At 38.0% G+C, this 15231-nt stretch overlaps 1 protein-coding gene across 1 annotated transcript in view; it reads right to left on the bottom strand.

Moving 5' to 3' along the window:
- TRIP4 (thyroid hormone receptor interactor 4) overlaps window positions 1-11224 on the bottom strand; it is a 63812-nt gene extending 52588 nt beyond the window's left edge. The window contains exons 1-3 of the mRNA XM_021693934.1: window positions 11110-11224; window positions 6990-7159; window positions 6195-6328 (exon numbers count right to left, since the gene is read on the bottom strand). Of these exons, the coding sequence (XP_021549609.1) occupies window positions 6195-6328; window positions 6990-7159; window positions 11110-11210 (405 nt within the window). The 5' untranslated portion in view covers window positions 11211-11224. The remainder of the gene's footprint in view (window positions 1-6194; window positions 6329-6989; window positions 7160-11109) is intronic.
- Between the last annotated feature and the right edge of the window lie 4007 nt (window positions 11225-15231).

Raw genomic sequence — 15231 nt, 5'->3', positions numbered from 1 at the left:
ATTTGGGGCACCTGGCTGGCTCAGTCAGTGGAGCATGCAACTCTTGGTCTTGGGGTCATGAGTTCAAGCCCCACGTTGGGCATGGAGCTTACTTAAAAGAAAAAAAAATGTTATCCATGATTTGATCACTCTGACCGGAAAATATTCTCTTTATGCTCCCACTACAGTTTTACCTTATTAAGATTCTATACACTTGCAGTCACCACCTATAAAATATACATTCACACATATCTATGTAATACATCTTCTACTTTAAAAACAGGTAATTTTACTGATAAGAGTAATACAAAAATTACTCAAAATAATGTTCAGATGGATTACAAACCTAAATGTGAAAACTGTAACTTTTAAACTATTAGAGGAAAATTTAGAATATATTTTTCACTTTGGGATGGGAAAAATGCCTTAAGACTTAAGTAAGCCATAAAAAGCATAAAACAAAGAAAAAGATCAATACATATAACTACATTAAAATTAAAAATTCCTGTGAGTCAAAAGATAACACAAAGGAATAACACAGACCAGTAGAGAGCTACAACATACTTAATAAAAACATCACACACTGGGCGCCTGGGTGGCTCAGTTGGTTAAGCGACTGCCTTCGGCTCAGGTCATGATCCTGGAGTCCCAGGATCGAGTCCCGCATCGGGCTTCTCCCTCTGACCCTCCTCCCTCTCATGCTCTCTGTCTCTCATTCTCTCTCTCTCAAATAAATAAAATCTTTAAAAAAAAAAAAATCACACACAGGGGTGCCTGGGTGGCTCAGTCGTTGGGCGTCTGCCTTCAGCTCAGGTCATGATCCCAGGGCCCCGGGATCAAGCCCTGCATCGGGCTTCCTGCTCAGCGGGAGCCTGCTTCTCCCTCTCCCACTCCCCCTGCTTGTGTTCCCTCTCTTGCTGTGTCTCTTTCTGTCAAATAAATAAATAAAATCTTCAAAAAAAAAAAAAAAGCACACACAGAATACATAAAGAACTCCTATAAATCAATTTGAACAAGACTATCAACTCAGTAGAAAAGCAGGTGAAGAATATGAGTAAGTAGTTCATAATAACCCAAAAGTCCAAAAAATTGGAAACCAAAAATAAATCAACAAACTCTCCCAAAATGACACACCCTCAATTTAGAATTCATGTGTATGCAAAGTAAAATTAAGTGCCATTTCTTATACTTAAAATAGGCAAAACTTGCAGTGCCTGGCTGGCTCAGTCAGTAAAGTATGTGACCCTTGATCTCAGGGTTGTAAGTTCAAATCCCACATTGGGTGTAGAGATTACTTAAAAAAAAATTAAAATTAAATAAATGAAAAATAAAATAAAAATAAGATTTTTTTTTAAAAAGGGCAAAACTTTAAAGGCTTCACAATATTATGTATTGGCAAAGACGGAGACAACGGAAATTGCTACCTTGATGGAAGGAGGATAAAATTGGTACAACTACTTCAGAAATTAATTTAGTAGTTTCAATAAAAGAAAAATTAACAAAGCCTATAATCCAGCAATTCTAATAACAGGTAAATACATCCTAGAAAAACTCTCAAATGTACCTGGAGGAAATACGTACAAGAATGTCCACTGCAGTATTCACAACAGCAAACTCTTATAAACAAGATAAAAGTGCATTTATGAATTAATGGAGAAATTAAATCAGTGGAATATTATATAGGAATTAAGAGAAACAAACCAAATCTATGTGTCACCATGGATAGCTCTCAAAAGGGCCTGCAAAATGACAATATGCTATTTGTCTACATTTTAAAAAATCACACAAAACTATACTATATATTAATGTACTTCTATATGTGAAAAAATAGACTATTAAGATTCATACCAAATTCATGATAGTAATCATCTGCAGGGTGGTAGGAAATAGAAGTGTGTACTAGTTTCTCAACCTAAGCATTACTGATGTTTTTTGTTAACAAAGGAGGCTCTCCTGTGTTAAGCAGGATGTTTAGGAGCATCCTTGACTTCTACTCACTAGATGCCAGTAGCACCCTTTTGCCCCATGTTGTGACAGTCAAAATGTTTCCAGACATATTCCCTGAGGGGCAAAATCAAGAACCAGTGGGTAGAGAGAACAAAGAGAATTTCAACGTTCTTTGTAAGGTTCCTTTTATTTTATTTCATTTTATTTTATGTAATCTCTACACCCAATATGGGGCTCAAACTCATGACCACAAGATTAAGAGTCACATGTTCTACTGACTGAGCCTGCCAGGTGCTCCCTCGTTTATTTTATTTTAAAAAAGAATACAGGGGTGCCTGGGTGGCTCAGTCGTTGGGCATCTGCCTTCGGCTCAGGTCATGATCCCAGGGTCCTGGGATCGAACCCCGTGTTGGGCTCCCTGCTCGCTGGGAGGCCTGCTTCTCCCTCTCCCACTCCCCCCTGCTTGTGTTCCTTTCTCGCTGTGTCTCTCTCTGTCAAATAAATAAAATCTTTAAAAAAAAAGTAATAATAAATAAATTAATAAATAATAAAAAAGAATACAAAAAGTGAAGAAAACACAAAAAAAATGTTAAGAATTGTCAATTCTGGGTGGTAAGTACATGGGTCTTTATTATATTAGTCATTATTCTGGGGGGTTTTTTTTTCCATCTAAAAAAGTCTATTTATGAACTACCATATGATCCAGCAATCCCACTTCTGAGTATACATCCAAAAGGATTGAAAGTAGGGTCCTGAAGAGATAATTGCACATCCATGTTCAGAGCAGCACTATTCACAACAGCCAAAAAGTGAAAACAACTCAAATGTACATTGAGGGATGAATGGATAAACAAAATGTGTATACATAAAATGGAATATTATTTAGCCTTAAAAAAGAAGGAAATTCTGTCATATACTACAACAGAAATGAGCCTTGAGAGCCCTATGCTATGTGAAATAAGCCAGGCACAAAAAGACAAATACTGTTTGATTCCACTTAGATGTAAAAGAGTCGAATTCATAGAAACAGAAAGTAGGGGCACCTGGGTGGCTCAGTTGGTTAAGCGGCTGCCTTCGGCTCAGGTCATGATCCTGGAGTCCCGGGATCGAGTCCCGCATCGGGCTCCCTGCTCAGCGGGGAGTCTATTTCTCCCTCTGATCCTCTTCCCTCTCGTGCTCTCTGTCTCTCATTCTCTCTCTCAAATAAATAAATAAAATCTTTAAAAAAAAAAAAAAGAAGGGCGCCTGGGTGGCTCAGTTGGTTAAGCGACTGCCTTCGGCTCAGGTCATGATCCTGGAGTCCCAGGATCGAGTCCCACATCGGGCTCCCTGCTCAGCAGGGAGTCTGCTTCTCCCTCTGACCTTCCTCCCTCTCGTGCTCTCTGTCTCTCATTCTCTCTGTCTCAAATAAATAAATAAAATCTTTAAAAAAAAAAAAAAAAGAAAAAAGAAACAGAAAGTAGAATGGTGGTTGACAGGGACTGGGAGGAGGAGAAAATGGGGAGCTGTTTAATGGGTACAGAGTTTTAGCTTTGCAAGATGAAAATGTTCTGGAGATGTACTGCACAACAATATGAAAGTACTTTTAATACTACTAACCTGTACATTTAAAAATGGTTAAGATGGTAAAAAAATTTACCAATTGTACATCTTAAGTATGTCAATTACACCTCAATAAAGCTGTTTTTTTTAAAAAAACTATTATTGTTCATTGTAAAAATAAAAAATAGAAAATATAAGAGTATAAAGAGGAAAAATTAAAACACTTATTATCATATTACCCGAAGAAACACCAGTTTTAACATTTTCCTTATAGCATTCCTAGGTTTGTATGTGTATGTGTGTGAAAGTATGTTTGTGTGTATACACAATAAGTAATTTTTAAACACAAAAAATCAAACATACATATTTTATTCATGCATTTTTCACTCAATATTTTATGAGTGTTTTCCCAAATTATATATTTTAGAGAACAATTTTATTAGTTGCATGGTATTCTATCAAATGAGGGAACCATAATTTTTTTTTTATTAAAAATTTTATTTATTGGGGCGCCTGGGTGGCTCAGTTGGTTAAGCGACTGCCTTCGGCTCAGGTCATGATCCTGGAGTCCCAGGATCGAGTCCCGCATCGGGCTCCCTGCTCGGCAGGGAGTCTGCTTCTCCCTCTGACCCTCCTCCCTCTCATGCTCTCTGTCTCTCATTCTCTCTCTCTCAAATAAATAAATAAAATCTTAAAAAAAAAAAAAAGTAAAAATTTTATTTATTTTTTGACAGAGAGAGAGAGCGAGAGAGGGAACACAAGCAGGGGGAGTGGGAGAGGGAGAACCAGGCTTCCCATTGAGCGGTGAGGCTGATGCGGGCCTTGATCCCAGGTCCCTGGGATCATGACCTGAGCTGAAGGCAGATGCTTAACGACTGAGCCACCCGGTGCCCGAGGGAACCATAATTAGTTTAATCTTTCTCTTACTGTTAAACAGGTCAATTCAAATTTTCAAGTTTGTTTGCGTGTTTCTTTTTTTTTTTTAAGATTTATTTATTTATTTTAGAGAGGGAGAGCGCTGTGGGAAGGGGCTGAGGGAGAGGGAGAGAGAGAGTCCCAAGCTGACTCTCCACTAACTGTGGAGCCTGACATGGGGCTCAATCTCATGACCCTGGGATCACGACCTGAGCCGAAACGAAGAGTTGGTGGCTTAACCAACTGAGTCACCCAGGCGCCCCTTTGCATGCATTTCTGATTACTTTCTTACATTAGATTTTTTAGTCATATTAGTAAGTCAAAAGGATATGAACACTTCTATGGTTCTTTTTTTTTTTTTTTAAAGATTTTATTTATTTTTTTGACAGAGAGAGACACAGCGAGAGAGGGAACACAAGCAGGGGGAGTGGGAGAAGGAGAAGCAGGCTTCCTGCAGAGCAGGGAGCCTGATGCGGGGCTTGATCCCAGAACCCTGGGATCATGGCCTGAGCTGAAGGCAGATGCTTAACAACTGAGCCACCCAGGCGCCCCCATTTCTATGGTTCTTGATATATGCTGCCAAACTGTCCCCCAGAAAGCTTAAACCAATTTACATTGCCACCAATAGTGTACAAGAGGTTCCTGTACAAATACAACTTCACCATCACTGAGTATTCTATTTTAAAAATCTTTAACAATTTAAAATTATAGGCAATATCTCAGGGATTTAATGTGTATTTATTTGATTACCAGTAGAGTAACCAACCATCCTGGTTGGCATAGGACTTAGGAAAATCTCAGAATACTGGACCTATAGTGCTAAAACTGAGAAAGTCCCAGGCAATTAGGGTGACAAACTGGTAAAGAAATATCTTTTAATGTTTATTGGTCATTTGTGTTTTACCTTTTGCTTGTGATGCTTCTTGCTTATTTTATCCTGCTTGATAAAAGGCTTAAGTCTCTATTCTTTTCCCTTTAACTTAACATTATTTTGCAAATACTTTTCCACATTTTTTTTTTGCATGGTCATCACACTCAGAGTTTTTTGATCACCTCTCTTCCATCTTAGCATAATTAACTATTCCCTTCTATTGGGAAATTTAGTTTGTCAAATTTCCTTGATTATAAATATTTCTGCTTACTTCACAGGGCTATTTTGAGAACCATGAAAAAATACGAAAAAACTCTAAAAACTAAATGATAATGATGGCAGTGGCAGTAGTAGATGGCCCAAGTAGGAACACTCCTAGTAACAGATAGAATTGTTCATTCTTTTAGTAAAAATCCACACACACATACAGAAAATATTGAAGTTGAAGTCCTGGTGACTTTCATTAAATATTTTCCATTTAGGGGCACCTGGGTGGCTCAATCAGTTAGGCATCTGCTGAGGTCAGCTCAGGTCATGATCTCCAGGTCCTGGGATCAAGCCCCACATCGGGCTCCTTGCTCAGCGGGGAGTCTGCTTGTCCCTCTCCCTCTGCCCCTCTCCGCTGCTTGTGCTATCTCTCTCAAATAAATAAATGAAATCTTTAAAAAATTATAAATAAATATTTTCCAATTATATATATCTCTTTCTCAATCTCATTTCTAACCAAGATGTCCTTATAATAACTATTTAATCAGTCTGCCAAAAAAATCTACCATATAGAAAGTAATATATCATCATCATCACTTTCCCTCCATAAAATTCATGCATTTGTTGAAAAATTGCCACTCTAGACCAATTTGTACACTTTGCTCTCTGAAATGTATCAGTCACCTCCCCTTTTTCATAGAACTAGAAAAAGACTCATTCTATAAGCACTCACCTTGGCCAAATCAAAAGGTGTTTTGACCTCCCTGGTTGTGTCAGGTTCAGTAAATGCAGGAACTTCCTGTCTATTTCTTCCTTTCCGCCTACTCCTCTTTAGCTGGTCTCCTGATCTCTGCCCATCTAACATTTCTTTAAAAGAAAAAAAAATTATATACATATATATGTACATAGATTAATAATAGCAGGATTCATTGGTGAACTAATAGCTAATAAAGAGAAGATGATGCTTAATATTTAGAGTGAAGATATGAAGTCAGGCAGCTTTTTACATTAGCTTTTTCTCTCAAACCAGAATTATATTTAAGCCATAATTTTCAAGATAGTAGATGATAAAGACTACTGGCTAGGATTAAAATGGTAAATTAAAATCTAATATTTTAGATTGTATAATAATAATGACTTAGGTTATTTAGCTTGGTGTTTATCTTTTGTATCTTTTAACTAAATAGTTACTTCTAAATGCTATTCATACTAGAATTGGTCAACATTTACTTTCATCCAGGTATATATATATAACTGAAAAGTGTTTTTTTTAATCCATGGATAAATTTTTCAAACTATTCTGAAACCACATTTGTATCTGCAAACAAGCATTTTGTGGTATTTTCAAAGTTCAGAAAAGTCTGAACTAAAACAATATTCTTTACAGTTTGAGTAGAACTGAGATAAAAATATGTATACATTTGATTCTGCTTAAGTTAGCTGTGAGGAAATAGCAGTGACAGAAAATATCAGGTCCTATAAACCAGCCCATTTACCAGTATTTCAACCCTCAATTATGTTAACTTACCATCCTTTTTGAAGGACTGTTGCAAAGCATCAGAACTCAACTCCTGATCATTCTTTTGCCATTTCATTATAAGCTCCTCTATGAATTGACCTTTTTTGTCCTCATTTCCCTGAAGGAGGTCAGTAACATATTCTCGTATCTCTTCAGCACTCTCAATTGACAAAACATACCTCAGGAAGCAAAAATATAAGTTGTTGAAACAAGACCTGCTTACACTATGTCTTTCAATAATCACAACAGAAATCAAGGTGGTACAAACCATTCGTTAATCCGTTAAAGTGGATTGTGCCAAATTCTATGCTAGATGCTAGGGATATAAGTTTGATTAGGACAAAAATCCTGACCTCAAGTAGTTCATAATCTAACCTTCATATAATCTTGTTAGAAGATTAGAATTAATGTTTTGAAGATAGGCTTTTGGAGCTGTCCTTAACATAGGAATATTTTCTCTAACTACATATCTGCAGTCATTTTATTTTCCTAAGAATAAAAATGACTCAATCTTTATACTACAAAACCTAAAATTTCTTTTTTGCCAAAAATATGAGTATATATGACAGTCTAACCAGTTATTGATTTAATATTCTCAAAAATTATAATTAGGGCAGTTGGCTGGCTCAGTCAGTAGAGCATTCGACTCTTAATCTTGGGGTTGAGATCGAGCTCCACGTTGGGTGTAGAGATTACTTCAAAAAAAATAAAATCTTTAAAAAAAATTACAAAAAAAGATTAGCATCACATTAGAATAAGCAGATCTATTTTAAGGAAATGTTATATAGGGTTCCTAGAAATGAAATGAGCTAATAGTTCAACAAGTCAGTATAACTTTTCTAAAAATGGACAGGCCCATATATTTGAAGTGCCTTAAAAATAATCCAGTAATTCCATTTATAGGACTCTACAGGAAATTTTATGCAAAAAGTTGATTGCATCACTATTTGAATTAATGAAAAACTAGAAGCTATTTAAAACATCCACTGATGGGAAAGACTAATGAATTCAAGTTTTTGGACTTTACAAAATGTGATATGCCACTACTAAAAGTGAAACTTATGAATAATTATTATTGACCTGAAAAAATTGCTTTCATATAATGGTAAGTGAAATAACAGGATAGAATGTAGAGTATATGAGAGCAATAACAATTGCTAAAAGAAATGTGTATATCCATACACTTATGTGTAGAAAAAAGGCCAGAAGGTTATATACTAAAATGATTACCACTGAGTGGTATGATTAAAGAGTTTATTTTATTTTTTCCTCTAAGATGAATATGTTTTGAAAATAAATTATAATACGCATAGGAAAAACACTAAGAGACAAACAATGATTACCTCTGGGTTGTGGTATTATGGTAATTTTAGTTTCCTCCTCTATCTTTTTCTGATTTTTTTAGGTTTCTACAGTGATTGTTATACCAAGGAAAGAAAGAATTGAAAAAATAACTTGTAAATTAACTTATCAGACCATGAAAGCATTATAAGATCTGAATAAACTGTAATTCAGACACACTAGTATTGGATACAAGAAAAATTATAATGCTACATTCCTTTAAATTAAAACAAAATCATGTGATTGTACCATCACTAAGGTTTTTTCCTAACGTGGTGGTACATTTGCAGAGTTATGATCTATAAGTGAATAAACCTGTGCCTTTGGGCCTCATTAAGAGCATCTTCTAATCCATCATAGATTAAAAAGACACAACTATATTTCAGAACTTTTACAGTTTAATCAACTTGATGCCCAAACTTAGCAGCCCCCATCAAAAGATTAATTGCTACCAAGTTCTCACAGAAGGAACTGCAAGGAACCTCAGGGGATCATTTAACTGGGGAGTATTCAAACCACTAGGGAAGTATTTAAAGAGTTCCAGAAACATTTGAATAAATGTTATTTTAACTATTTAACAAAGGATAATAAGGAACAGCATACATCCAAATGTGTTATATGCAAAATCTTATGAAAATAGGGTCATCCAAAACATGAGCTAAGGCAGATTGTAGAACAAAGTTTATTTTGCTAATCCTGGGTACACATCTTAATGTTCCATAAATGTATCACTGATTAGGACCGTAGTAGTTCCGTGCTGTTTGTAAAAATTCAGGCCACTCATGCCAAATTTTTCAAGTTAGCACACTTCCATAGTACTAATTTTCAATTAAATACCAGGCAAAGCACAGCAAATTTACACAAAAAATGCTTTGATCATGGCATCATGGCCTGTTGAGCAATAACTAGTAAAAACCTAAAAGTCAAATTAGTTCAGGGCGCCTGGATGGCTCAGTCGTTAAGCGTCTGCCTTCGGCTCAGGTCATGATCCCAGGGGCCTGGGATCAAGTCCCACATCGGGCTCCCTGCTCGGCAGGAAGCCTGCTTCTCCCTCTCCCACTCCCCCTGCTTGTGTTCCTGCTCTCACTATCTCTCTCTGTCAAATAAATAAAAATCTTAAAAAAAAATAAATAAATAAAAGTCAAATTAGTTCAAATAGCATTATATTATAGGTAGCTTCAGTGTTTTTTTCAGTTTTGAACAATTTCGTGGAACTTATATTTATGAGTAAAAAAAATGCAAGCAGGTATTTATCCATACTTAGTGCTTCAACTATAAAACTTAAATTTCTGGGCGCCTGGGTGGCTCAGATGGTTAAGCGTCTGCCTTCAGCTCAGGTCATGATCCCAGGGTCCTGGGATCAAGTCTCGCATCGGGCTCTCTGCTCCTTGGGAGCCTGCTTCTCCCTCTGCCTCGCTCTCTCTCTGTCTCTCATGAATAAAGAAATAAAATCTTAAAAAAAAAAAAAAAAACTTAAATTTCTGATCACCGTTCTTTAAAGGGTGTGGGTACTGAGACGGAAAAGACTGCATCTAACCATACTGCATTGTTGATCCATCAAAAGTAGCCTCAATCTTTGTGGGTTTTTTGTTTTTGTTTTTAACTGAGTGACTTTTTTTCTGTTTGGTATCTTTATGAAGTCTCATTATCTCATTTGACAGCATTCCACTGCTTTAAAAAAAATGTCTGAAAACTACTTAATCTGTTCTTGCCTTCAAACAAGGATAAAGATAAGCCATACGATTTGGCAGGGTTTTGGGGTTTTTTTTATTAGTTTATTCCAATGTTTAAAACAAAAACCTTTAAAACAGGCTTAATTCTCTCCTTGCCAACAAGTCTGTTTTCTCCAAACTCAGAAACTCACTTCCTGCAAAAGCCCTAGAAATGGCAACTTAGGTTTCACCATCTATGTACAAGGAATCAAATCAAGAAACACTTTGAGGTTCTTTGATCGAGTCCAATTTTTGTAGAAGTTTTCCCCTCGCCAGAATACTGCGCTTCCACCTACCCACCCTTTAGTTCTGGGTTAAAGTCATCCCTGGAGGGAAACCTTCAAAGTTTCTCAAATCTTAGTGGGAGATCTTTACTCCGTGCTCCCACAACACCTTACATTTCCCCACTCATCAACCAGGCAGAACCCAATGGTCTCAGTCGTCTTTGTTGCCCCAGCACCAGTTATGTAGCGCAACAAACATGATAAATCAATTGAAAGCAAATCCTAAATTATGTCACCATCTCCACTTCATAAGAATTATAAAGTATTAAAGATAAGCCCTGGTAATTTTTCATTTTGTAGAGAGGGAAATTAAAATGCCCAAGGTTCCAAAACTGGTAAATGACAACAGAAAATAGAAAATGGGACTCCTCAGTCAGGAGCTATTTACACCTTACCACCGCAGCGTCAATTTAAAGTCCAGGTCTTATTTGACACAACCCAGATCCGGTAAACTAAAATGCTCAGAGCAAGGGATTTCTGGGGGGAAAATTTTTTGGCTTGCCCCTTCTCTCCAGAATTTATAAGGAAACTGGCTCCCGGGACAGTCTTAAGAGGTCTAATTATCAGAGATTTGGCGTTTTTCTAAGAAAAAAGTCCCCACCGGCCGATTGTGTAGCCTGACACACTATTCCAGAGCTAAACTGTAAAACCGGAGGTCAAAATTCGGCGCCTAGAACCCTTTTATCGTACTTCTTCACTCTCATCAACTTTCTAGTCCTCCCCGCTTCCCCTTTCGCTTAGTCAGTGCACATCCCAGAGCTCCTTCCCGCCTGGGACCCGAACCGGTCTCACTGCATGATCTCCTCGCTGACATCCAGGCCGAAAGTTTTCCGCAACTGCTGGGTGCACCAGCCCACCAGCTGCTCCCGGGACGCCGCCCCAGCCACCGCCATTTTTCCCAGCCGGAACCAGCTGGGCTCCAACAGCCCCACGTCCTGCGCCGGACTAGTCCCCTTCGCAACACCGACCTAGCTCGCGCGGGTTCCGCCAGCCTGCACCGCCCCTCGCGGTGGCACCGCCCCCAGCACAGATCCCTCCCACCCCTGCTGCCTCCTCTTTCCCGCTTCCTGACATTGTTTACACTGGTACCAGAGCTCATCTGCGCGTGATTCTTCTAAATCGTTAGATGTAGGGCTTAAGAATCGGGAATTCTGCTGAGAAGACCGTACAAATACCTGTAACAACTACAGTCGAGGGAAAAATAAAACTCTTAATCTGAGAGGCCAGCCTTTAAATTATTCTGGTTTTATGTGAAACATTTAAAATAGCACTTGCGGGTGCCTGGGTGGCTCAGTCGTTAAGCGGCTGCCTTCGGCACAGGTCGTGATCCCAGAGTCATGGGATCGAGCCCCGCATCGGGCTCCCTGCTCCGCGGGAAGCCTGTTTCTCCCTCTCCCACTTCCCCTGTTTGTGTTCCCTTTCTCGCTGTGTCTCTGTCAAATAAATAAATAAAATATTTTTAAAAAATTTAAAAAGGGCGCCTGGGTGGCTCAGTTGGTTAAGCGACTGCCTTTGGCTCAGGTCATGATCCTGGAGTCCCTGGATCAAGTCCCTCATCGGGCTCCCTGCTCGGCAGGGAGTCTGCTTCTCCCTCTGACCCTAACCCCTCTCATGTGCTCTCTCTCCTTCTGTCTCTCTCAAATAAATAAATAAAATCTTTAAAAAATAAAAAAATAAAATAAAATAGCACTTGCAAGCTAGAGTAACCACTGTGAGGATTTGCTTTGGTGGACCACCTAGATTCTTACTGCTAAAACCTCTTTCTATTAAATTCTTTTTAAGCCAGGTCTTTTCGGGGGAGGCCAAGATAACCCAGGAAGCTTGGGGGGAGGGGGGAAAGAGCTCTAATAAAAAAAAAGGTGCTGGGATTTGGCTTTTAAGAACTTCCACATAAATTCTCTGTAGTGATTTTTTTTTAATTTATATAATACTTTTTTTCTGCCAACAATTGTCCTTTTTAAAGTTTTTAATTTAAATCCCAGTTAATGTACAGTGTAATATTAGTTTCAGATGTATAATATAGTGATTCAACACTTCCATGTAACACCTGGTGCTCATCACAAGTGCCTTTAATCCCCACCACCGATTTAAGCCATCCCCCATCCCGCAGTGATTTTTATTTTTTATTTTCTTAAAGGTTTATTTATTTATTTTGAGAGAGAGAGAACAAGGGGGAGGGGCAGAGGGAGAGAGAAAATCTCAAGCACACTCCCCACTGAGCCAAGAACTGGATGCCAAGGTGGGGCTCAATCTCACGACCTGAGATCATGACCTGAGCCAAAATCAAGAGTCAGACTCTTAACCGGTTAAGGGACTGAGCCACCCAGGCGCCCCTTGCAGTGATTTTTATTTATTTTTATTTTTATTATTATTATTTTTAGATTTTATTTATTTATTTGAGAGAAACTGAGCAAGAGAAAGCATGAGCGGAGGGAGCGGCAGAGGGAGAAACAGGCTCCTGGATGAGCAGAGAGGGAGCCCCAGGAGGGGCTGGATCCCAAGACCCTGGGATCACTCAGTGGAAGGCAGTCGCTTAACCGACTGAGCCACCCAGGTGCCCCCTTTGCAGTGATTTTTTAAAAGTCAAAGATATTTCAACACGAGAAGCCAGACTTATATGTGTTTCACTACTCCCTACTCCACTGGGACAATGGACTGGGGAGAATTAGCCAGACTATCCTGGAGAGCTTAATATCCTCTGATATATCTCATCAATAAAATTTTTTAAAGATTTTATTTTTTAAGTTCTCTCTACACCCAATGTGGGGCTCAAAATCACAACCCTGATAATCAGGAGTTGTGCTCCACTGTCTGAGCCTGCCCGGCGCCCCCATCAGTAAATTTAGTTGGCTGACTTCCTGTTAAACGTATAGGTTCTTCATTCCCATTAGGCTGTGTAAACTAAGCAATTACATTAATTGGATCCTGCTTCACTTTTTTATGCTAATGTTTTCATTGACATAAATCATCAAAATCATATAAGTATATTGATTTACATTGGGTATAGATTGTCTTTGTTATTAATTTGGAAAATATATGATTTTCTAGCTTTAAAAAAACCCCTAAAATACTCTGAATTTTCATTAATAGTGAGTACAAATTTGGTTTCTTCTTAAAAATCTGCTACTTTTCATATTAATATAACATACCCAAATTGTTTACCTGTTTGTGTCTATTCAGTTCCGACAATTAAATGTTAACTTCCGGGGATGCCTGCCTGGCTCAACCGGTTAAGCAACTGCCTTCAGCTGGGGTCGTGATCCCAGGATCTGGGATCGAGCCCCACATCAGGCTCCTTACTCAGCGGGGAGCCTGCTTCTCTCTCTGCCTGTTGCTCCCCCTGCTTGTTCTCTCTCTCTCTCTTCTCTCCTCTGACAAATAGATAAAATCTTTAAAAAAAAAAATAAAAAAAATAAATGTCAACTTCTTGAAGACAGAGACTATGACAAGATTGTTTTTATAATAGGACTTAGTACATCATATAAATTATGACGAAATTATTAGGTCCTCAAGAATAAAGTATTCCTAAAAAAAAGGATCAAGTATTCTTTTTATATAAAGCATATGTTAATGATTGTAATCTCCAGTTTGTAATATATGTAATGTAATATAATGCCATTTATAGTCATTATCGTCTATTAAAATGCACTTCTGCCTGAGCAAAGCAAGCGCACCTATTTAACATGACTTAAAGATATTCTTTTGTACAAATTTAGGCAGATATTTCATACATATGTACTACAACTTTTCATAATGCCCTAGGCCTTTGAAATTTTCAAGTTCACACCACACAATCCTCTGTGTTTTACTTAATTAAAGGAGAAGCACTTCCTCAAAGCAAACATTTAAATTAAGAATTTTTGCTAGACATCGGGGCTCCTGGGTGGCTCAGTCGTTGGGTGTCTGCCTTCGGCTCGGCTCATGACCCCAGGGTCCTGGGATCGAGCCCCGCATCGGGCTCCCTGCTTGGCGGAAAGCCTGCTTCTCCCTCTCCCACTCCCCCTGCTTGTGTTCCCTCTCTTGCTGTGTCTCTCACTGTCAAATAAATAAATAAAATCTTCAAAAAAATTTTTAAAAAAAAGAATTTTTTCTAGACATCACTGCTTGTTTCCCAACTTTTTAACCTTAATATGCATTCTTCCCCATTATTAAAAGACAAACATACAAGCGCAGCTATAGTAATAGACTGCTCCTGCGTGCAAAGGTATATTTACAATTCTTTCTAGCCATTTACTTGGCATATGAGCTAAGAGAAAAGACCGGCAGATTCTCTATGCTGTTCTAATCTCCACAGGAATCTGGGATATGAGTTTGAATTAAGTAATTCAGGCCTTTGTAGAAGCCACTTTAACTGAAAAGGAAATAATGTGTACTGAAGAACGATTGTGTATTGAGAGGGGCATGATAACAAAGAAGAAAGGAATACCCTGGGGCTTGTTGATTTTTCTGATAGGAATTCTACTCTAGACTCCAAGTGTTAGACAAAGCTACAGATAATTTCCAATACATTTCCTGCTATTATAATGTAATTAATAGAATTATAATACAATTAATATAATTATAATATAATATATAATTTCACTTGTTGTCTAGATTCTTTAATCTTTTTTTTCAAGATCCTTTAATTCCAAAACAAAAAGTCGTTGTTGATTCTACTGAAGTACTTAGTAGCCTATTTTCCGAAAGTTCAAGCATAATTTACAGGAGAGAATCAATGCCCTGCTTACACTTTCAGGACTGCCTTTCAAGTGAGCATTTAACAAAATACATCCCAAGGCAAGCTCATCTGATCGTGTTTTTTTTTTTTTTTTATATTTTATTTATTTATTTGACAGAGAGAGACACAGTGAGAGAGGGAACACAAGCAGGGGGAGTGGGAGAGGGAGAAGCAGGCTTCCCGTGGAGCAGGGAGCC

Source organism: Neomonachus schauinslandi, chromosome 9 (assembly GCF_002201575.2).
Source record: "Neomonachus schauinslandi chromosome 9, ASM220157v2, whole genome shotgun sequence".
NCBI classification, from domain to species: Eukaryota; Metazoa; Chordata; class Mammalia; order Carnivora; family Phocidae; genus Neomonachus; species Neomonachus schauinslandi.
Note: the sequence above shows the minus strand (reverse complement) of the source record. Positions and strands in the feature narration are given on the sequence as shown.